Source organism: Bos grunniens, chromosome 1 (assembly GCF_055505025.1).
Source record: "Bos grunniens cultivar Pamir isolate PY7600 chromosome 1, Bosgru_T2T1.0, whole genome shotgun sequence".
NCBI classification, from domain to species: Eukaryota; Metazoa; Chordata; class Mammalia; order Artiodactyla; family Bovidae; genus Bos; species Bos grunniens.
The window spans coordinates 18,680,229-18,702,981 of record NC_141165.1 but is presented as its reverse complement, the minus strand read 5'-3'; the positions used below and the strand labels follow the sequence as shown (position 1 = coordinate 18,702,981).

The 22,753-nt window shown below is 36.9% G+C and overlaps 1 protein-coding gene across 13 annotated transcripts in view; it reads right to left on the bottom strand.

The window, feature by feature from the left end:
- Positions 1 to 22,753, bottom strand: part of ATP2C1 (ATPase secretory pathway Ca2+ transporting 1) — a 155,113-nt gene continuing 132,360 nt past the window's right edge. For 6 of the 13 annotated variants that reach the window (XM_086343712.1, XM_086343795.1, XM_086344051.1 and 3 more), the window contains 11 exons: positions 20,109 to 20,265; positions 17,183 to 17,353; positions 15,761 to 15,858; positions 8,604 to 8,654; positions 7,549 to 7,715; positions 6,305 to 6,373; positions 5,518 to 5,634; positions 4,574 to 4,721; positions 3,953 to 4,048; positions 2,593 to 2,734; positions 1 to 1,075 (listed from right to left, as the gene is read on the bottom strand). In XM_086343712.1, the coding sequence (XP_086199838.1) occupies positions 945 to 1,075; positions 2,593 to 2,734; positions 3,953 to 4,048; positions 4,574 to 4,721; positions 5,518 to 5,634; positions 6,305 to 6,373; positions 7,549 to 7,715; positions 8,604 to 8,654; positions 15,761 to 15,858; positions 17,183 to 17,353; positions 20,109 to 20,265 (1,347 nt within the window). In that variant the 3' untranslated portion in view covers positions 1 to 944. Of the gene's footprint in view, positions 1,076 to 2,592; positions 2,735 to 3,952; positions 4,049 to 4,573; positions 4,722 to 5,517; positions 5,635 to 6,304; positions 6,374 to 7,548; positions 7,716 to 8,603; positions 8,655 to 9,963; positions 11,437 to 15,760; positions 15,859 to 17,182; positions 17,354 to 20,108; positions 20,266 to 22,753 lie in introns of all 13 variants that reach the window. The other 7 variants (XM_086344149.1, XM_086344326.1, XM_086344247.1 and 4 more) reach the window with 4 other exon arrangements.

Genomic DNA, 22,753 nt, shown 5'->3' with positions numbered 1-22,753 from the left:
TGAGGTACTTGGATTTATATTTAGGAGGTGACTTCATCAAGATGATACTTGACAAAATATGTATTTACATTAACTCTAAAAAAAGGCATAACAAGTTAATATAAATCTGCTATCAGTTTCAGCTCAAACAGTCTTAAATATTTTTGACTCCATGACTAAATGTTAATTACTACCCTACCTAGCTACCCTACCTAGAAAGCCACTCAACAGCTCTGTATTTATTAATTTTGCTAGACCAAAGACTCATACCAAAAATAAAAAAAGGAAGAAAAAAGGCAACCATTTACACTTACAAAGAAAAGCAAACATTTACTTCAAATTGCAGTATAGGCTTTTCAATCACAAAAAGAAAGAAAAGAACAGTGATCTGACAGTGGTCACATCCTGTGCAAAAAACATGAGATACAAAAATGATAACAAGGTAGCTGAACTGCTTACACTGCAGGGAAAAGGACATACAGTAGCTGAAATATGGCACTCCTGGGAATTAACTTCCTAAACCAAACAGAATGCCTTTGAAATGATTAAATTTATTTGTGTATTAGTAAGAAAGCCCCACCACCATAAATAGTACAATATTTAAAAATTAAAAAAAAATCATATCTATCTAGAATAGATAGTGTATTTGAACTGTTAGACCTCTTTAAGTGCAGAAGGTGGTTCAGGTTTTACCTTTTTTTTTTTTTAATTAAATAACTGCCCATACACTTTATGAAGTTCCATTCAGTTGCAAAAGCCAATTTAAATCAAGGAAAATGTTACCAAAGTTGCATAATTTCATTTGGGACTGTCAGCAGGTTAAAGTCTCAAGTCTTTAACACTCATTTTTAGTCAATAGAAAGTTCAAAAGTTCTCAAATCTTCATTTTATCCTCTTGAACTTGCCCTTCTAAATGATCCTCAGACTGCAATTCCTAGTTTGCAAATAAAAGAATGCAATATGCATCATACTTCAAGAAAAGACGACGATGTCGAGCTAACAGGCTTCTGGATCTTCTCTCTGCTCCTTTCAACCTTCTTGATAATTTCTGCCACTATGCACACTGACGAGGTGAGACCCAGAAGAAACAGTAAATCTGCAAGAAAAAACAGAGTTTTACAATTCTTTGAACTTATAATTTCAGAGGTTAATAGCTTATGTTTTTTTAGCATTTTACCACAGCTTTTAAAATACATTACTTCTCAACCATTCCTTGAGTAGCCACAATTAGCCTCAGTTTAAAAATAAGGAAAGTAAAGCTCAAATGCACCAAATGACTTACCCAAAGTCACACAGCAAGGACAAGCAGCACCAGAGAACTAGAACCCAGAGAACAAGTCCTCTGACTGCTTTCCCTGAATAATAACCTGAGAATCACAAACTTCAACAGCAACACAACCAAGAGGAGTTTTCTGTTTTTTAAAGGCTGTTCAAGCAGTGGGAAATACCTTGACTGAAATCTGCATCTATTCCACTTGCAAGTTACTGTTAAAAGACCATGTCTTTACAATGGTGTTCACACTATCTCATTCTTATTTACTGCTTCAAAAAATCTCACGTGTCTTCTTAAAACTGCATTTTTTTTTAAAGAGGAAAGAATATGAGTATGAAATTAAAATCCTGAAATTAAACTAGTTCAACATTAAGATTAACTTACAGCAAAAAATAGTGATCAAAAATATCCAAATTAACTTTAAAAACCCAAGAGTGAGAACTAGCATTATCATAAAATGCATCCATCCTCACATTTACACAGGAAGATTAACCTTTAAATGTACTATACAATGATACATTTCATGCAGAGTGTATGAAAAAATAATGTCTGTATTCCACATCAGGCTTCCCTGACAGCTCAGTTGGTAAAGAATCCGCCTGCAATGCAGGAGACCCCAGTTCAATTCCTGGGTCAGGAAGATCCGCTGGAGAAGGGATAGGTTACTCCAGTATTCTTGGGCTTCCTTTGTGGCTCTCAGCTGGTTAATAATCCACCCACACAAAAAAAAAATAATCCACCCACAATGCGGGAGACCTGGGTTCCATCCCTGGCTTGGGAAGATCCCCTGGAGAAGGGAAAGGCTACCCACTCCAGTATTCTGGCTAGAGAATTCCATAGACACAGTCCATGGGGTCGCAAAGAGTCGTACACGACTCAGTCACTTTCACTTTCCACATCAACTTAGTAAAACTCTGTTTTTAGGGCTGTTATTTCATAAAATAAGACGTGCAAAGAGGAAAATGTTAGCTTAACAACCAAAAGGGTAATTTTAAAGACAAGCCATCTAGTTTTTAGTGAGCTTAAATCTAGTTTTTTCTTCAAACAAAATTAAAAAGTTATCAACTACAATTACTCTGTCTTTCAGAATCACCAAATATGATTTTGACAAGTGATAACCTATAAAAAATTAACAAGAAAAAAATTACCAGAAAAGTTTAAAACCAGATTTGGAAGAGTGACTCTCCTAAATGTGATTCCAAATACAAACAGCACACATATTTTTCAAAGCAAGCCACTTACTTCACTTTTTAAAAGAAGTTTTCTTAGGACAAATACATTAGAAAATATTTACAACTCATTTATAATATATAAATTATAAAACATAACATTTCTTTTACCCAGTATACTTAGGCTCTCAGTCTGAAAAACTTTCTGAAGTGGAGGAAAGTAAATAACTAATAACTGTCCCATGATGGATCCAAGAACTGCATAGCAAAACATTTTATTACTGCAGAGTCCAATCTCAAACACAGATTTGGTCTGTTGGCAGAGCAGAGAGTTCAGTTATTACCAGAAACAACTTCTTTACTATAATATTCACCTCTAGTTTTTAGTAAGCTGGACTGAATTCTACAATACTAGTACATGAAATCTCTTAATTATATTTTGGAATAATTCACACGGAGTAGGGTAAATTTTAAAGCAGCTTTTCTTTATCAAGGACTTTCTTTAAAAGTGATACTAGGTCTTTTCTGGCTGCCCCATGGTTAAGACTCTATGCTCCCAATGCAGGGGTCCTGGGTTTGATCCCTTGTTGGGGAACTAAAAATCCCACATGCCACACGGCACAGCCAAAAAAAAAAAAACAAACAAACTGATTTTATTAAAAAATAAAGGCCACAGAAAGAAACTTCCTTTAGCTTTCCAGAGCATAACAAACTTTTTTTGTATATGATTATTTTCTAAATCATTTCATTAAGGTACATAATCTAAGAAACTTTCTTGAAGATTAGACTTAGTTACATGTATACTGAAAAAGTAAAAATGCCTTTCATAGAACAAAAACCAAATACTATAGCTTCTTTAAAAATTAGTCTAAATTAATGACAATGCATTGTACTTGGAAAGTTCAAGCATGGCGAATGGTAATAAATAGTTAAGGATGCCTAAGGTGCTCTAAAATTGAACAATCAGGCGGCAAATATAACTAGTTTCCAAGAACAACATGCTCTGAAAAAGTATCATTAGGTTCTAGCCCACTAATTTCTATCAAAGCACTTCAATCAAGAGAAGACCATCCACCTTAAGATACAGCATGGGAAAAAAAGAAAATTTTAAATGTCCTAAGTTTTGACACACTAATGGAGATAGTAAGAAAATGTTAATATGCACAAAACTGCTCCTGTATGTCTAACAATACTTTCTTCTATAATGAGAAGAAAGTACACCATCTTAACAGTAGCTATGAACTTTGTCCTATGCTCAGATAATGTTAACTTGAACCTATCACATAGCTACAGATAATATGAAAATGAGAGGAAAAATCAGGTGATGACATCTGTGATTTACTTTAATCTTCTGGCCAAAGTTAAGGCCTATTTCCCCAAATCTCCCATCCCTGTTAGAACACATGTCTGTAGGAAGGCTATATCTGAACCTGTAACCAAGGCTACAAAAGCAAGCAAAGCTAAAACCTTGCCCACTTACAGAGAGAACTCTACCCAATTGAATTAGCCAGCTACAATCACTCAAGCGTACCTGAGATCTGGAACTCAGTGCATTGAACATGTCAAAAAACACAAAGCACGTGAAAGTCATTGTTGTGTCCCGAGGTGTTATCACATTGTCTCGCAGCTGTTGAGAGGAGAAAAAGATTTTCAGTTGGCTGAATTTAATGGACAAATTCTACATGCTTTAAAAGGGCTAATATTTTCTTTCTCTTAAAAAAGCTTTAGTCTAAGATATAAGACATATAAGCAACTTAAATTTCCCATACACCCTTTAAATAAGTCACCTAAAGAATAGCTGTAGTCTACATAAAGAAAAAAGTCTTCTCCCAAACTGTAAACTGGATATTAAAACAACTTTCTTTTTAATGACATTAAAATAGCTATACTAAAGGCTCAGATTTTCTAACTTCTTCCCAAATATTCATGTTCATTTTTATTGTATTTGATATTTCTCTGCATATTTAAATAATTCTAAAATATGAATCAGGAATTCTATTAACCTATAAATACTGAAATCAAACTATTTTTAAATGTTTTATTCTATTTTTGAAGGTTATCCTAACTTCCAGCCTTCTGTTTAATATACAAAAATAATGGAATCCTGTCATACAGAATGCATATAATAAAACAGCTTATCCAGTGAGTATACCTCCCGCCAGAAGACAAACAAAGTCCCACAAACAATGATTATTGAGGAAACAAGTATTTTAAGTATCAGGTTTTTGGTCAAAATGCTGTCTTTCCAGTTGCGTGGAGGTTTACGAATGACATCTTTATCCACTGGTTCTACTCCAAGGCTTCAAAACAAACAGAAAAGTGAATTAAAGTTTTAAGTAAAATTTGGATTTATTACTTTCACAAGTTCATTGACCTCAATTATCCCAGAAACTAAATCCCTTCTTATGGAAACAAAATGTTGAATTATGAAGAAAACCTTGGCTATGATAACTCAAAAATAACCATACGTTTTATCACTCTTTGCTGTTTATTTGCCACAGTTTGGTAGGGGCCTGATAATCAAATTTCAAAAAACTGCCCCATTTCATTTATATAACTTATTTCAAATATGGCCTGAAATACATGACTAACCAACTGGATTTTGAAATATCTTTCATGCAAGGAAGTTTCAACTAGGATAATTTGTTATACATTGATACATATTAATTACTTTGTTAAGAAAGCTGTATCTAGGGCCCCGTTATTATAAAAGAAACCATTAGATGCTCAATACTACAATATTGAAGTAGTCCTTCAGTACTTTCCCAAAGTCTCTAAGAATGATGGTGGAACCTTGGTAATAGCACTAAAGCCAGAGAGAGATTTCTCCATTACATTCTAGTCCAAGAAACAAACAGCTTACTTAAAGGACAGGGACTATACCTGTTCCCTGCTCTGATCTCAGTGTAAAAGCTCAGATCCTAATGCATGAATGAGCATCCCAGAAGAGTAAATGATACACTCACATCACACAACTTAAAACAAACATGATGCTGCAGAGATTTCCGATGCTACTGGGAATGAAGTCTTAGAGCTTAACTATCAGGATATAAGGCTATCCTTGTCCTTCTAGTTTACAAATGAGGAAATTCTTACCTCTGAGCTGGAGGTCCATCCATAATAATATTGATCCACAAAATCTGCATGGCATTGAGAGGATTGGGAAAGTTCATTAATGTAGCCAGTGAGATTAAAGTTAATGCTGCTATACTCCTATCGAAAGAAAGAGTTATTTTTAAAAATGTATCAACATTGTATAATTCTTGCTAATTTTATGAAATCACTTTCTTATCATTTAAAACTCTCATGTTACTACTGTTCTTTTAAAGGAAGCCTATATTTCCAAGTAAGCTACTGCTTCATTAGTGTGACTATTTAGCCCTTATGATCTAAAGAGTTAGCCCTTATGATCCACAGCAATTTAATAAAGGATTTGCAAAGTGTTTAGATAACAACAACAAAGAGGAAGATTTTTTTAACTGAGTTCAGATAACAGTTAAGAGTTTCAATGATATTTTTATAACTGTGTTTTGTAATAGACTACAATAAAAGCCCTTCTGCTTTTGGAAAAAGATACCAAGAAGAAAAATTAAAATTTGACACCCCTTTCTTAGTTACTTCAGAAGGTATTAAATAAGCCACAACAATTAATATATTTTGATGATGATATACACAAGTAATTATATTTAGCTTTATATTTACTATATTTAGTAATTATAATTATCATGCCATGTTTAGTTTTAGGATAGAATCCAGTTTTCACAATGGAAAACTTACATATGAGAATCAGAGCCAGAAGCTTATAGGCTTTTGTTTCAATTCTACTTTTTGAATAATTTATCTGTAAGACCCACAAGTTTGTCACAATTTCTTACAAACTTACGTGCTCAGCTGGAATCTAACAAAATTTTTAATGTTATTATAAATCCCTTTACCCTCTTCAATTGCAGACCTGAAAGTTAGAAATAAAATTAGGTGAGAAAATATAATCACAAAAAAATAAGGATACAGCAATACTGTGGAACTAATTTTGAAAACAAGTTCCCAACTGATAAAACCCATACATTAATAAAACAATTTTACTTAACATAATTAAAACTAGAAAAAAATACAGAAACACTATCTGGCAAGGCATTAAAGTCAAGCCTCCTACTGTACCTGAACTAATTTCATAACACAATAATTTTTATTCTTAAAAGACATGTCAACATTAAAATCACATACTGTGTTTCTATACAAGACAATAATATACATTTATAATACTAAAATAATGATCTTTACCCCTCCTAAGTTTATTTGTCTTAAAGGTACAGATGTATGTATGGTAAGGGGTTAAGTTAATGCAGGTCAGAAATTAAGTGGCAATGTTAACTCATCTGTTATTCCTAGATACAATTAGATATATGTTGTACCAGAATTATAAAAAGAATATATTTTACAAAGATTCATGAAAATCCTCTCATTCATTTTGCTCAGTCTAGGAAAACATGTATTTTATAAACAAACTATCCTATCTTCTGAGATTTTTATACAATTCTAAGAATGGAAATTAAGTATCTTCTATCCTTAGAAGAACCTTGCAATTCTGGGTCCTGAGGGCCCACATGTTCCACTTGAGGCCACATGGGTTAATGACACCAGCAGGTTATTATGGAAGAATCTTAAATCAATTAGAAACTATAGATGAAACAAATCTATTCAAATAAACTGCATCATTGGCAACATGAAGAATTCCTAACATGAGGAAACAGATATGGATGGGATCTTTATTTATAATCTTTGTCATAAAGCCAGTCACATGCTTATTCCTGAGAGCCTGAATTTAACTTGAATAAACCCACATGAAGGTTCACTGCTATACCACCACGCTAGTGGCAAGGAAATGTGAAACTTGGCTGGTACTCAGTAATATTTCTTAAATGAATAGCCCTGCCATTTTTTTATGTCCATTCCATACAAATAATTTCCCCCAAAACTACACACTAGGACACAAAACGAGATTGCTTAGTTTAGTAAAATAGTTTAGCTCATCCAGCACCTAAAATTGCTAAACACTTTTCTGCAAATGAGGTGCAGAAAAGGATAGGAAGAAACTCTCTGATGTGCGTTCAGTGAAGGAAAACTTACATGATGGTTTGGAAATCATCATCCACCAGGATCATGTCAGCTGCCTCTTTGCAAACATCTGTGCCAGTCTGACCCATCGCAACTCCAATGTCTGCAGCCTTCAGAGCAACTGCATCATTTACTCCATCTCCTGTCATGGCCACAACTGACCCATTCTTCTGCAGAGACTGGGGGTAGGAGGGGTGAAGTGGGAGGGAGGCGTTCTGATTAGAATGTTGCTTTCACACAGATAAGGAGGTATACAAATCCTCCCTTTTTCTTTCCCACATAATCAAAAACTGGAAATAATATATACCATCACTTTTCCAAAAAAAAACTTCAGTATACAGAGGTCTTAGGATAAAGCTTAGAAAAAGCTGCCATTAATATTCCCATGTGTGAGAACTCTGTGTGTAAAGCCTGACGTAAAGTCAATTACACAGTGGTTCTCAGGGCACACCTGGCAATGTCTGGAGCCATTTTTGAGTGTCATGACTTTGTGGACACTACTGGCATCTAGAGGACAGGCGCCAAGGGTGCTGCTAACCCTAAAATACACAGGACAGTCTCTTGCAATGAAGAATTATCCGGCCCACAAGTGTCACGGTGCCAAGGCTGAGAAACCCTTACCTTACTACAACGCAGCACTGTTGTGATTAATAAGCCGATGAATTGATGGATACCATGTCAGCTGCTTTGTATATATTTGACTAATATAAATATCATAGCTCTTTAAAATTGTTCACAATCTCAAAACATTTTTTTCTTTTTGTATTTATAGTAATGATTCCTATTCACACTGGAATGATCTGGCTGTAGACTCCTATCAGAACAGACTTACACTATTCAAATGTTAAAAGAAGACTATATTTGCAGCTATTTCCTTAAAGTTTTCTTCTACATCTTCCTTTGCTAACGAAATTCTGTTACTGTTTCCATCTCAGGCTTTAAAAAGCACTTGGTTTGCTTCACAACACTTCTGACTTTAGTACTCTAAGAAAACTCCCAGTAGTAATGCAGACAGACAGAAGCATTTTGAATACAGAGATGAAACAATGTGATTCTTAAAGACCCACCTTGATAATTTTCATCTTGTGCCTTGGGCTAGCTCTGTAAAATACTGCAACCTGTTAAAACACAAGATACACTAAAATTCTTAAACATTAAGAATTATCAGAATATCCTATGTACGTATAACTAAGAATATTTTTTAAATTACCAATTTGAACTGTTTTGCCATAGAGATCAAACTCAAGAAAATACCATACACTTGTTAGGACACTCATTCGACAGGGCCATTTCAAACTTTAGGTACTAAAGGAAATACACAATCTAAACAATTCACCCAGTTTATCCCACCCATGTTTAAGCTCTGAAAAGAAAATAGCTTTATCTTGAAACATTGCAGAAACAGAGAAAGGAAAAGCTCTCTTGCATGTTTCCTCAACACTGACACTCAACTAATATAGCCTTTTCCCTTCTTCTGTCTTCATGAGATTTAAAGAACAGCTGCTTCTCAATGTCTGTTGAGCCCTTTTTTCTGTTAAACAGTATGAAGTGACTGCTATGCTGTTCTACTTAGTTTGAGTCATTAGGCGGTCTTCCTTTGTGTCTCCACTTGCTTATATGATCTTCTCTCTCCAAAGAATATATTTAATCCCTTTTCCTCATGCCACTTCCTGGTCTCCTAAAATGCTCACAGCTGTGCCCCAGCTAGTCATCCACAAATCACCTGTACCCCCACTCCCTCCCACACTGCTCTAACTTGCTTATCCACAAGACATGGGCTGTTCCCCAGTCCTCCCCAACAGCACTATGAGGAGAGGAGATGGGTAGGCGTCTTCCATTCCCTTCTTCAGTGACAAATCTTACCTGTGGTCAGTGCTGCTCTGGGGGCTACCTGCCATGGTTCACAAGGATATTTAACCACTGCCTCCCCATCACTCTTTCCAACACACCCAAGCCAGGTGACTTACCACCTACAGGACTCACCATTCTCTTTCCTACTCTCCCAGAGGACAGGTCTACACTAGCTTTCCCTCCTCATGCTTCCAATGTATCCCTTTCCTAGCCCCACTCTCAGTTAACAACCTCATTTCCTACTTCAAAGCAAGCAGGAGTCAGGAGAAAGCTTCCACAATTCCCACCAGCAACATAATATATACATCTACTTATCTTAAGACTAAAACCTCCATGAGGCAAAGATCTGGCCCTCCAGTGCTCAATAAACAAGTGTGAAATGAATGAATAAGTGACTGAATCTTAGGATAAAGATCTAAAACTTTCTCAGGGGTTAACTATACTATCACATTATTGATTACCCTTATATCCTCTAGGTACCATGAACCACATAACATATGTGGAAAGCATTCTTCCTTTACAAAGATTCAAAATCCATTTGGAAATTCTTTAGTGCTTAAAAAGTACTATACACACCGATTGGAGAAGGCAATGGCACCCCACTCCAGTACTCCTGCCTGGAAAATCCCATGGACGGAGGAGCCTGGTAGGCTGCAGTCCATGGGGTCACGAAGAATCAGACAAGACTGAGCGACTTCACTTTGACTTTTCACTTTCATGCATTGGAGAAGGAAATGGCAACCCATGCCAGTGTTCTTGCCTGGAGAATCCCAGGGACGGGGAAGCCTGGTGGGCTGCCGTCTATGGGGTCACACAGAGTCGGACACGACTGAAGTGACTTAGCAGCATACACACAGATGGTCAAAAAGCACATGAAAAGATGCTCAACATTGCTAATTATTAGAAAAATGCAAATAAAAACTACCATGAGGTCTCACACCCAGTCAGAATGGCCATTACTAAAAGGTCTACAAATAATAAATGATGGAAAAGGTGTGGAAAAAAGAGAACCCTCCCTACACTGCTGGTGGGAATGTAAACTGATACAGCCACTATGGAGAACAGTATGAAAGTTCCCTAAAAAACCAAACAGAGCTAACATATGATCCTTTAATCCCACTCCTGGGCAACTGTACCCTAATACTCTGCAGCACTGTTAGTAATAGCCAAAATATGGAATCAACCTAAATGTCCATCAATAGTTGAATGGATAAAGAAGATATAGTATATATAAATATGTGCCACTTGGGGTATGTGTGTATATATATATATATGTGTGTGTGTATATATATATATACACACACACACACATACACACACACACACACACACACACACATACACATATATACACATATGGGGCTTCCCAGGTGGTGTAGTGGTAAAGAATCCACCTGCCAATGCAAGAGACATGTGTTTGATCCCTAGGTCAGGAAGATTTCTGGAGAAGTAAACAGCAATCCACTCCAGTATTCTCACCTATAAAATCCCATGAACAGAGGAGCCTGGCGGGCTACAGTCCATGAGGTTGCAAAGAGTCAGACATGAATGAGTGCATATATATATATATATTCACACACACACACACACACACAAAGGAATACTCAGTCACTCAGTCATAAAAAAGAATGAAATAATACCATCTGCAGCAAAATGAATGGACCTAGAGATGCTCCTACTAAGTAAAGTAAGCTCGACAAAGTATCACATTATATTGCTTACATGTGGAATCTAAAACAAAAAAATGATACAAATGAACTTATATAAAAAGAACTTATATGCAAAACGGAAACAGACCCAACAACATAAAAAATAAACTTGTTACCAAAGGGGAAGGGTGCTGATGTGTATGTGCTCAGTCGTGTCCAACTCTTTGTGACCCCACGGACTGTAGCCCACCAGGCTCCTCTGTCCATGGGATTTTCCAGGCAAGAATACTGGAGTGGGTTGCCATTTCCTCCTCCAGTGGATCGTCCCAACCCAGGGATCAAACCCACATTCCTTGTGTCTCCTGCATTGGGCAGGTGAGTTCTCTACCACTACTGCCACCTGGAAAAGGGAAGGAGAGTAAATTAGGAGTTTGGGAGTAACAAATACACACTGCTATATACAAAACAGATAAACAAGGACCTACTTCTACAGCACAGGGAACTATACTCAGTATTTTCTAATAACCTATAAGGGAAAAGAATCTTACACACACACACACACACACACGTATAAAATGAATCACTCTGCCGTACACCTGAAACTAACACAACACTGCAAATCAACTACACTTCAATTAAAAACAATTTTTTAATAAAATAAAAAGGACTTGGCTGCATATGTATTTAAAATGTACCAGTTACCTTCTAACTGAAAATTCTACATTATTGCAAAAATTTAATCATGTAGCACACAGAACGGAGTACAAGAGCATTTAGCAAAGACTACAGATTTTACAGAATTTTTAAATAAAAGGCTAATTACTAATTACAAACACTCAGGTCATACAGAGTAAAAATTTGCCTTTGTTTCACAGCAAATCATTCAAAACATTCAAATCACCCCTTCACAGCCACTACAGGTTATCACTAACAATGGCAGTGAGGATAATAGATCAACTGTTGGGCTGAAAACATACTTCTTTTGTATAGTCACAAGTTACTTTGGCATGCATCCAGTACACCTATCACTTGATATAGATATTTCAGCATTTCAAAGCTCTGATGGCAAATCAAAAACAAAAGCAGCTTCTTTGAGACTAAGCAGATCTCTAATACAAAGCTGAAGACTTCCACGGAATATAATGCTGCACAGAGTAAAGTCTCCTTAAAGCACCAAGATTAGCACATCAATCTTTTTGGTTGAGTAAAAACACTGAAATTTAGTGACACAAAATTATGGCCTGAAGAAATTAGGTATTAAAAAGAAACTAGAAGTGAGTAAAAACTCAACTACTTATCACAGAGCTAGGACTGAACTGGGGGGTAACTGAAATTCCTCTATTATAATCTTTTTAATCTTTATTTCTGTTTCTCTACCTAAAAGGGGGTGAATAAGCACAGAATACAATCACTTAGTATAGGAGCAGGAAGGGCAAATCAGAATGAGCACAGTAGACCAGCACAAGGACAACAGGAAAGAAGCAGAACTCTGTCAGCGGAAAGTGCAGGGAATATTGTGGAGGGAAATGGAGAAAGGCTGTGTACTTTCAAAGGAACCCACAAAAGGGTTTTTCTCTTCTCGTGGATCTGTCTCTCAGTGTCATATTTGTAGTCCGTACTCACAATTCTTTTGATCAACATTAACAGAAATGAAGTTATAAAGAGAAGAAAGTAGGTAAATACAAATAGGAGAAGCTAATGAAAGAAATATTATTCTTGGCATTAAAATAATGTCCCAAAGGTCTCCAAATCTTCCAGTATAGATTAAAAAATACCTGATGTGTTGAAATAAGTATTGACAACGTACCAAAAATTAAATAGTACACAAACTGGGATTTTATTATAGGGACCTGGTTAATTAGTAAAAATACGAATGGAGGCAGTGCTATAAAAAACAAACGAGAAAAGAGAATGTCCATTTTTACCAATAGCAAACACACTCAGGAAATCATAAATAAAAAAACATGGAGAATTCCCATATGGAAATTCCATTTCCATACTATTTTTTAATTGTCCTAGGTCAAAAGGACAGAGAAATGTTACAGGATTGGGAATGTGTGATTGAATTATAGAAGAGGAGTGCCAAAAACCCTTTTATAAAGGAAAATAGTCAATTAATATGATTTTAGTACATGCGGTAAAACCTCACTGAGCTGGCCATTTACAAAAAGTTTTGTTTTGTTTCTAACACTAATAAATGAAAAGCTTTTCAAATTTCTCTAAAGTAAAAGCCTAAGACCAAGACTTAAGAGTTACATGAACACACAATAAAAATGGGGAAAAAGGCCAAGGAGGGTTGAGGGCATAGGAGGTCATGGGGAGAAGTCCAGCTCAGCTCAGCTGAAACGACTGAAATAATTCATTGATAGTACTGGAAGAAGAGACATGATAAACCTGAAAGAAGCTCTGGTATTTACGGAATAGGACGACTCTAAGCAATTCATGAGCTCCTCTCTTTGGAATAACATCAGAGCATCTGCCACAACTGATGCAAAAAAACTCTTATTTGGAAATGACCAATGATGTAATTTGTCATGCTAATAATGCAATTTATAACTTACTTCTCTAACTGCCTTTCTTCCTTCTCTAACTGCCTTCAGGTTGGTTTTCAGAGTTCATTAGCATTTTTATCAGAAAGCCAGACAGTGAACTGAAGAAAGCAAATAAAATGAACCTTCCAGTCTGTCTGATGTCACTACTTGTTAGCATCTCTGGGAAAAGGCTAAACAAAGATCTAATGGGAAAATGTTTAATTAATCGCAGATTTCATATATATTTGCTAATGTACATTGTCTCAATACCCTCAGGGAACTTAATACAGGATTTATTCTTTTAGAAATAAATGTAGGGAAAAACTATCAGGAGAAGACACACACATCCATACTGCTCCCAGATGCTCTAAAAAGGCATTTCAATGAAAAAAAGCACTGTCTTTTCAACAATTGGAGAAGGCAATGGCACCCCACTCCAGTACTCTTGCCTGGAAAATCCCATGGACGGAGGAGCCTGGTAGGCTGCAGTCCATGGGATGGCCAAGAGTCGGACACAACTGAGTGACTTCACTTTCACTTTTCACTTGCATGCATTGGAGAAGGAAATGGCAACCCACTCCAGTGTTCTTGCCTGGAGAATCCCAGGGGCGGGGGAGCCTGGTGGGCTGACGTCTATGGGGTTGCACAAAGTCAGACACGACTGAAGTGGCTTAGCTTAGCTTAGCTTTCAACAAGTGGAACTAAAATGACTAAATAACCATACATTAAAAAAATGAACCTTACCCCACTTCTCACAGACAAAAATAATTCAAAATGGATCAGAAACATTAGTATAAAACCTAAAAGTATGAGACTTTGATCTTAAAAAATAAGAAAAAATCTTTGTGACCTTGGGTTAGAAAGAGTCCTTAGATAATACATCAAAAGCATGATCCATAAAAGAAAAAAATGATAAACTAGATTTCACCAAAATTGAAAACCACTGTTTTTTAAAGTAAAATGGTAATAGACTAAAAAGATAAACCAAAATGGAAAAAACTTTCTTCCCATCAAATATCTGATAAGACTTTTATCCACAATATATCCACTTTTATCCACAAAATAACTTCCAAAATCCAAAAATAAAATATTTTTTAAAAATAGGATGGTTAAATAGTTCACTAAAGAAAATATATGAATGGCAAATAAGCACATGAAAAGGTACACAAAATCATTAGTTGTGAGGGAAATGCAAACTGAAACCACAATAAGACAACCATGATATACCTATTAGAATGGGCATGGGGAAACTAACAATGCCATGTGCTGGTAACCACTTTTCAAACACTGCTGATGGGAATGCAAAACAATAAAGCCGCCAAGTAAAACAATCTGGCATTTTCTTACAAAGTTAAACATACATTAACCATATGACCCAGCAATTACTCTCATGTATTTATCTAAGAGAAATGAATATTTATTTTCTTACAAAGCTATATACAAATGTTTTTAGTAGTTTTAACCATCATCAGCAAAAATGGAAAATAATCCAAATGTCTTTAAACTAAACTGGTGCACTGGTAACATTCACTAAGTGCAGTGGAATTCTACTCAGCAATTAAAAATGCATTATGCTAAATCAAAAAAAGCTGATTCAAAGGCCTCATGCTGTATGATACCATTTTCAGCATTTTGAAAAGGCAAAAACTACAGGGACAGAAAACAAAATCAATGATTGTTGCCAAGTACTAGAAGCAGAGGGAGGAGCTGACCACAAGAGGATCTGGGATGGGAGGAACCTGTGTGGTGTTAGTTACAAGGACCACAGGCATCCATCAAAACTTAAGAGCTGTACATTAAAAAGGAAAAAGTTTACTGTATGCAAATGACAGCTCTTTAAAAAAAAAAATCATACCCGCATTCAATTAAAACAGAACACAAGGATAAGAAGTATAAAGTAATGATCTGTCTCCATTCTGTACTTTATAAATACAAGCACCACTGTTAATTTTCCACAGTATCTTTCTCAGAGGAAACTGAGCTCTTGCTGAAGTTAACAAATTTGCACTGGTATTCATAGACACTCAACGATAAGACAGATCTCAGTGATAAAATTTTGCCTCATGATTTAGACCAACAAATGTGGTGGCCATGTCCCAACTGTTTTCAAATGAATAGCTTCATTAACACTGAAGGAGGAGAGGTAATGCCTACAATAAAGCCTTAGTCTGAAAGGTTCTGGTTTACGCCTACCTTTGGCACTATTTGTGAAAGCTGCTGGACATCCATTGCATCTATTTCTTCTCCTGAGACTGACTGGGAGGTTTTGGAATATAATCCCAGACGACTAGCTAAAGTGAAATGGGAAAGAAAACATAATTAACCAAACTGCTTTTGCTTGATAGGCTAGTCAACATAATGCTCACTTAACGATGTTATTAACTCACTTTCTCTTTAAAAGTATAAAACATCCTTGTATCAAGGGATTACAAGACAAGACTATGGTAAGACAGATAAAACCGAATTAGTAAAAAGTCTTGAGTTTTCTGTTTGACTCTTTTTGCTTAAATTTAAGAATAAAGAGTTTTCTCAATTCGACCCTAAGAATTTAAACTTAGGTACCATACCTAAGAATTTAAACAAGGCCATGTGGGTTCTGCTTAAGAGCTCAATTTTAATGAAGATTAAGAGTGCTTTTTAACTAAAAAACCAGGCAAGATGGTGGCTCATCTGAGGTATTATGTGCATATCTGCTCAGTCGCTCAGTCATATCCAACTCTTTGTGACCTCAAAGACTGAGGCCCACCAGGCTGCTCTGTCCATGGGATTTTCCTGGCAAAAATACTGGAGTGGGTTGCCATTTCCTCCTCCAGGGGCTCTTTCCAACCCAGGGATGGAACCCACCTCTCCTGCAATGACAGGCAGATTCTTTACCACTGTGCCACCTGGGAATCCCATGAAGTATCATGTAGTTTTATGTAAATGAAAATAAACACTGAGAAATTTCTCTAGAAATAATCTTCCCAACAATGGTATGTTTTCAGTGACGTATTCTTCTTAAAGTGTGAAATTCTTGTCTTAGTCTCTTTCCATATTAGTAAGAATTAATGAACTTTAGCACATTTTAAATTTATCAGTATGAATTATAGTTTACAGGTTCTGGAAGATTAACTTCCATGTCCATTTCTTCCCCTTGTATTTGGTAAAGTATCTTAAATGGCATTCAAACAACATAGGCATATATGTGATCAGACGATGGAAATATAGACACAAGCTATTTTCTTTCAAGTCAGGTACAAAGTCTGCTCTTAAAAAATTATATTCAAGTTGAAAGAAAAACTAAATGTCATAATTTCATGCATTCTTTCACATTTATGATCTAGTGCTTTTAGTCATCAGAATGGTGTACTAGTAGACTAAAAATAATCAACTATCCTTTTATGAATATAATAATGTGATTTCACAATGCTTTAATTATTTTCAACTAAAAGTATTATTTTTTTAACTAAAATAAAATCTCACCCACAATTTTATAGTGTATGAGCAAACAAAAGCATCAGTTTTTAAACTGTATAGCTCAATATTTTGTAAACACACTTCATGTCTAATGCTCCACTATGCTCTGCAGTAATTTAAGAAAAACTAACAAAAACGAAAGAAGCAGCCTAGTTATACCGATGGCAACTGCAGTCTCCTGTGAGTCTCCAGTAATCATTTTTATTGATACTCCCGAGGCAATGAGTGTTGTAACGGCTTCTTTCACACCAGTTCTAGGAGGATCAATGATTCCCACCAGGCCAAGGAACGTCAGTTGTCCCAATTCAGGACCAGAAGCCAAAGCAAGAACTTGGGAGATAAAATCCAAAAAGAAAATGTGAATCACAGAAACATTAGAATTTACTTTATAAAATCTGGAGGCCATAACACTTCTCACTCAGATAAATCACTTAGGACTAGAAAGTCATTGCAGTAATAACAGAAATTTTAAAAATCAAAACTTCTTACGTGCAAAGATACTACAGTTTAATGGTTCTTGATATGGAATTTCTTTAAATTATTAAAAATTAAACGGAATAAGACTACACAACTGTTAAGCAGAGAAAGCGGGAGAGGAACAAATAGGAATATTTTCACATAGCAAAACTTGCAGCCCCTTTCAGTAGAAACTATTGACTCTTAAGAAAATACAATTAATTATTTGGAAAAGTATAGGTTTGTTGAGCTTTAAAGTCAATTTTAAACAGACATCTTTGAATAGTGATTTCTACTATTGTATCTTCATCTTTCCATCTTACAGGTCTTCAGCATAATTCAATAGCTTGAAGTTTTAAAAGGCTATATTAATTAGACAACATGCAACAATTTTGTACACAACAAACTCTGGAAGATACAGTTAACCTGTAAAGTAATTGTAAAACCACTAATACCAACAAGAGTTTATATTCTCTCTTTCTTTCTATATTAACAGGTGTTTCTTATTCATACCTTTGGTTCTCTTAAAACTACATAAATAATACCACCATCAGATCAGATAAGATCATATCAGTCGCTCAGTCGTGTCCGACTCTTCGCGACCCCACGAATCGCAGCACTACCACCCTTTATAGTTAGTTTCCTATCATCCTTAGAACTTAAGATACAGGACAAAGTGCTATTCATTTCCAAATATCATTTAGCTTATTCTCAGAATTCCAGAACTTTGGCAGTAGCTGCCTTTTTAGCCAGAGGGATGTGTCTACATCTGGGATATTATACTAAAAGACTGAACAACTTACCAAACACACACACACACACACACACACACACAAAGCGCACAAACTAAACATATGTATCTCGTGGGGTAACTGAAAAGCCCCAGAGAGACCACAGGATGTATCTATCCTTACTCAAGCACAAGGTATGAAGGATAAGATACATTTGGAAAACCATGGTTAGAGGCAAATGACTTCCAACACAAAATCTATGGAGATATGAGCCCCACCAAAAGCTTTCACTCTGGAGGGAATAAGCCACATGACAGTTCCTGTGTTGGAACAGAGGAAGATGGCAACAGAAGGGGGAAGTGAGTATCAACCCATGTGTCAGCAAATTCTAAGCAAGGGACACCAGCTCCTGGCACCCTCAGTGGACGGATGGTATCAGCCCAGAGGTCAGTATTTTGTATTTATTTGTTTGCTTCTTTAGCATAAATGAAGATCTAATGCTACTGTATGGGACAAAGGTATGTAGACCTTTTCATGTGAAGGATCCCCAACTCCCTCCTTTATATTTGAAACACAAAAGCAAAATATATTCCAATTTTAAAATTAACAACCACATGTATTTTAAGAAACTTAGGTTTTATAAGGTACAAGATAAGTTCATATCAAGTTAAACTTAAAATCTTTATTCATTTATTCTTTACTTTTCATCATGGCAATTTCAGCAGGGGGAGGAAAATGGAGCATAAGAAGAGGAAGAGATGTGAAGCAAGAGATGGATGCCCAGAATGTTTCCCAGAGCCTATGAAACAAGGATGTGCTCCACACCATGTCTGGTCCATTTCACAAAGTTACCACACCAAACCACACATACACAAAGCTCCACAATCTTTCAGATTAAGAGAACTAGGCCTCCCCACCTCCCCCCACCAAAAAACTGTGACGCTTCTGTTAAAAAAAATTAAGGAAAACAGGGAGCACATACCATACTTTTAAGATTCTATAAATGCAAGTCAACTCAAAACCCTCTAGCTGTGAGCTACTAAGAATAACAAAACACTGCCCTCAAAGGAAGCCACAAGAATATCTTCCTAAACCTACACTATAAGAACAGAAGTCCTGTAAATCTATGGTTCACCTTGCTTAAGTGAACCATGATTAAGAATACTTTTTACATACTTGTTTCCTGCTCCCAGAATTGTGGCGCTTGACTTTCGTTTTGTAAATAATAATAAAATTAAGGAAGACAACTCTTGTAATTTCCTTGAGAAAGACTACAGAAGTGCATGCATGCATGTGTGCATGCACCCATGGGCGCATATTCCCCACAAGCCAGAACGTAAAGACCAGGAATGGCCCTGACCCCTGATCTTCAACCCTACTCATGCTGATGTGTGTGTGCCCAGCTGACCCCCTCTCCCTATCACTGTCCAGTCAGCAGCATTTCACAAAGCCAAGTCTGGACACCTCTTTCCTCTCTGGTGACAGACGGGAAGGAGTCAGCAACTACCTCAGTTTAAAGAATTAGAGATTTAAGTCTCTTAATATTTAGTAAAGAATTCCAAATTAATAAACAACACCAAGTGATGACATACGGAAGGAGTAACATCACTTTACTTCCATTCATTACCCTTCTCACAAGATAAACTTGTCTAAAATGAAATTTCTGTCAGCTGCTCAGAAGACCACTGCAGATCTCTAAGAACTAGAAGTTTCATATTTAGCTATGTTTCCAACTTATGTTCTAGGGGCCAATTAGTCAACTGAAACCTAGCATTTCAGAAATGGCAGGGCTCTACAAAGCCTGCGTAGAGCTGGGCAGCTCAGATGTGAAGCACGAATCCATCTGCAGTTAGCAGCACTACCTCTCCACCAAGGTGACTGTGTGGACATGGACTTACCTCTGAGCCCTGCAGAGCCCATCTGGGCCTTCTCTTGCTGGTACAGATCTCTCTGCTGCTGGGTGAGTGTCAAGGTCTGTCCTTTGCTGTGATATGTAGTACAATACTTAATCACCTGTTCATAAGCACCCTTCATAAAACAAATCTCTGGTCTGTCCTAAGAAAAAACAGAGCAAATAAATTCAAGTTAGTTTTAATTCATATATATCAGCCATTGGGGTCAAAAACAAGCAGCATGGATTCCCATAATACACAGAGAAGTAACTCAAGATAGCACTTGAACTCTGATGATTAAAAGTTCATGAGAGAGCTTTCTGCATCCTTTTTAGAACACAGCATCTACTCTACCCCTTCAACCTCCATACTGAAGGTACGTCTACACTCAGCTCCATACTCTGAGATCTGAGCTCATAACATAACAGGAGAGGTCTAACATCAGCCCACGAACAATGGTTCAGGCTTTCTACAATGCTGTTACATGCATATATGTGACTCCATTTAATGCTCACAACAAGCTTGCAATTGTGGGTATTAGCAGACTTTTTATCTTGGTTAAGTAATATTCAAAAGCTTACAATGAAAACCTGCAGTCCCCTGCCCAACCTCCTCACCTCCAGTCCTATGCTCCACAGAGGCAAACCAATTTTAACTCTTCTGGCTGTTGTCCTGGGTACTTATTGTCATGTTTTAAATTACATTTTTACAGCTACTTTTCTACTTGTCAGTTTATACTGTCTGCTGTGACAGGTGATAGTCTGGCCACCCCCACTCCCTATTCCTTCTCTCTCCATTGTTCTAATACACACAGAACAAGAATCACCAGTGTTCTGCTCACTTTCTAACTCCTCACTGCTGAGCCAAGTGGCCACCAGAACAGTTCACAAATGTCTCAGCTCTCCTTGGAGGCACGTGGCAGAAATGTATTTCCTGCCCCTCTGTACCACTCTGAAGTCAGATGTGCTTTGCTTTGGCGAATAAACATAAGTAGTACTTGTGTCTCTTCCAAGTACTACTTGTGGTGATTTATTTACTACTACTGGTGATTTATGAACCAGTCCATAATGTGGCCCTCCTCTGTCCCTGGTACAACAGTATGAGCTCACACTGAGAGGAGCATCCATCTCCCTGGTCCCTGGGTAAGAAGATGCAGCAGAGGCAGCAGAAAGGTATAATGTTCTTTCCATGGCCTATTATAAGCCAAATACATTTCTTCCTGTTCAAGTTTTGTCTTTCATACAGTTAATAATTGCCTCTTTTTTTATTTGCTTAGTTTCCTTTATACTTATTACTAATTAATTCCAAGCTCTCCATGTCATATTATGAAGCACCTCTCAATGTATTCTGCACATGATCCAATGAGCAGGAAAGCTATTACTCCTCCCATATGATGTCTGAGGAACTCCCGCCTTTCCTTTTCTAGCTCATTTCCAGGCTTGCTACACAACTGGCATCCTGGAGCTTCCCTTCACTCCTCCACTGGTCAGAACTCACTGGATTCTAAGTCTCCCTTTAGTGTATATTCTTACCTTGGAATAACTTATCCATCAATATCGCTCTAAGAAAAGGTATGTGGGCTATGCATTTTGAGACTTGTGTGAAAACATTTTTATTTCACCCCCACATATGTAAGTTCAGCTGGGAAGAGACTTCCTCTCAGTTGAAGGCTCAATCACCTCCCAGCCTCTAGTGTGCAGAGTTGCATCTGGAAAGCCTAAGAAGCCACTTAATTCCTAATCTGTATGTATACTCCCTCCCCCTTGCCCTTCCTCCCCACCCTAACAACCTCTGAAATTGTTTAGAATTCTCTCTCAGTGCCCTCAAATTACTTGAATCAGGGGCTTTGGTGTGTTTATTTCCTCACCCCCACCCCTCTGTAACCCACTCACTGTGCAAAGCAGCCAGTGGGCAATTTTATTCTAGAAACTGAAGTTCTCCCTCTAGAAAATCTCCTGATGTTGTTCAACTCTTGTCATTTTCTGTCACCACTATTATGTGGATGTTGGAACTCCTACATCTATTTTCTGATTTTCACATCTTCTCTTTTATATTGTCCACCTTTTTGACTTCTCTAGTTTCTGATAGACTCCTTCACTTTATTTGAAAAACAATCTATTTAAAGTATTTTGTTGTCATTTTTCATGGTCTCTGGAAATCTTCTTTAAAACCCAGCACTTTGTTTCTCTGAGATCCCTTTCTCTGCTGGCTTGGTCTGCATCTTTTATACTGAAGACCCTCCCCAAGGCTCTCACAACCCCTGTCTGTCTGTTTACATTCAAGACCGAAGCAAATAAAGGTCTAGAAACTCCATGGGTACTGCAGGGTTTATCAACTGATGGCCCTCACAGTGGAGTGAGGAGACAAAGGCCAGGAGCAGGGAAACTCTTCTGGTGAACAAAGAGCTTACGCAGGACCACTCCATACTGTAGGGATCTCCCCAGAACCAGTCAGCTTCTCTGAAACTCTTCCATCTTCTGACACAAAGAATGAGGATATGGGGAGACCTGCCCCTGCAGGCATTCTGAGAAAGGAGAGTTAGCAGCCCGGACAACAACTTTCCCTTAATCATCCTGTGTTTAGTCTTAAAGCGTAATTCTGCCTTCTATGCTTGTGCCCTGGATAAGATTTCTGGTCTGGCCTCAAAAAAT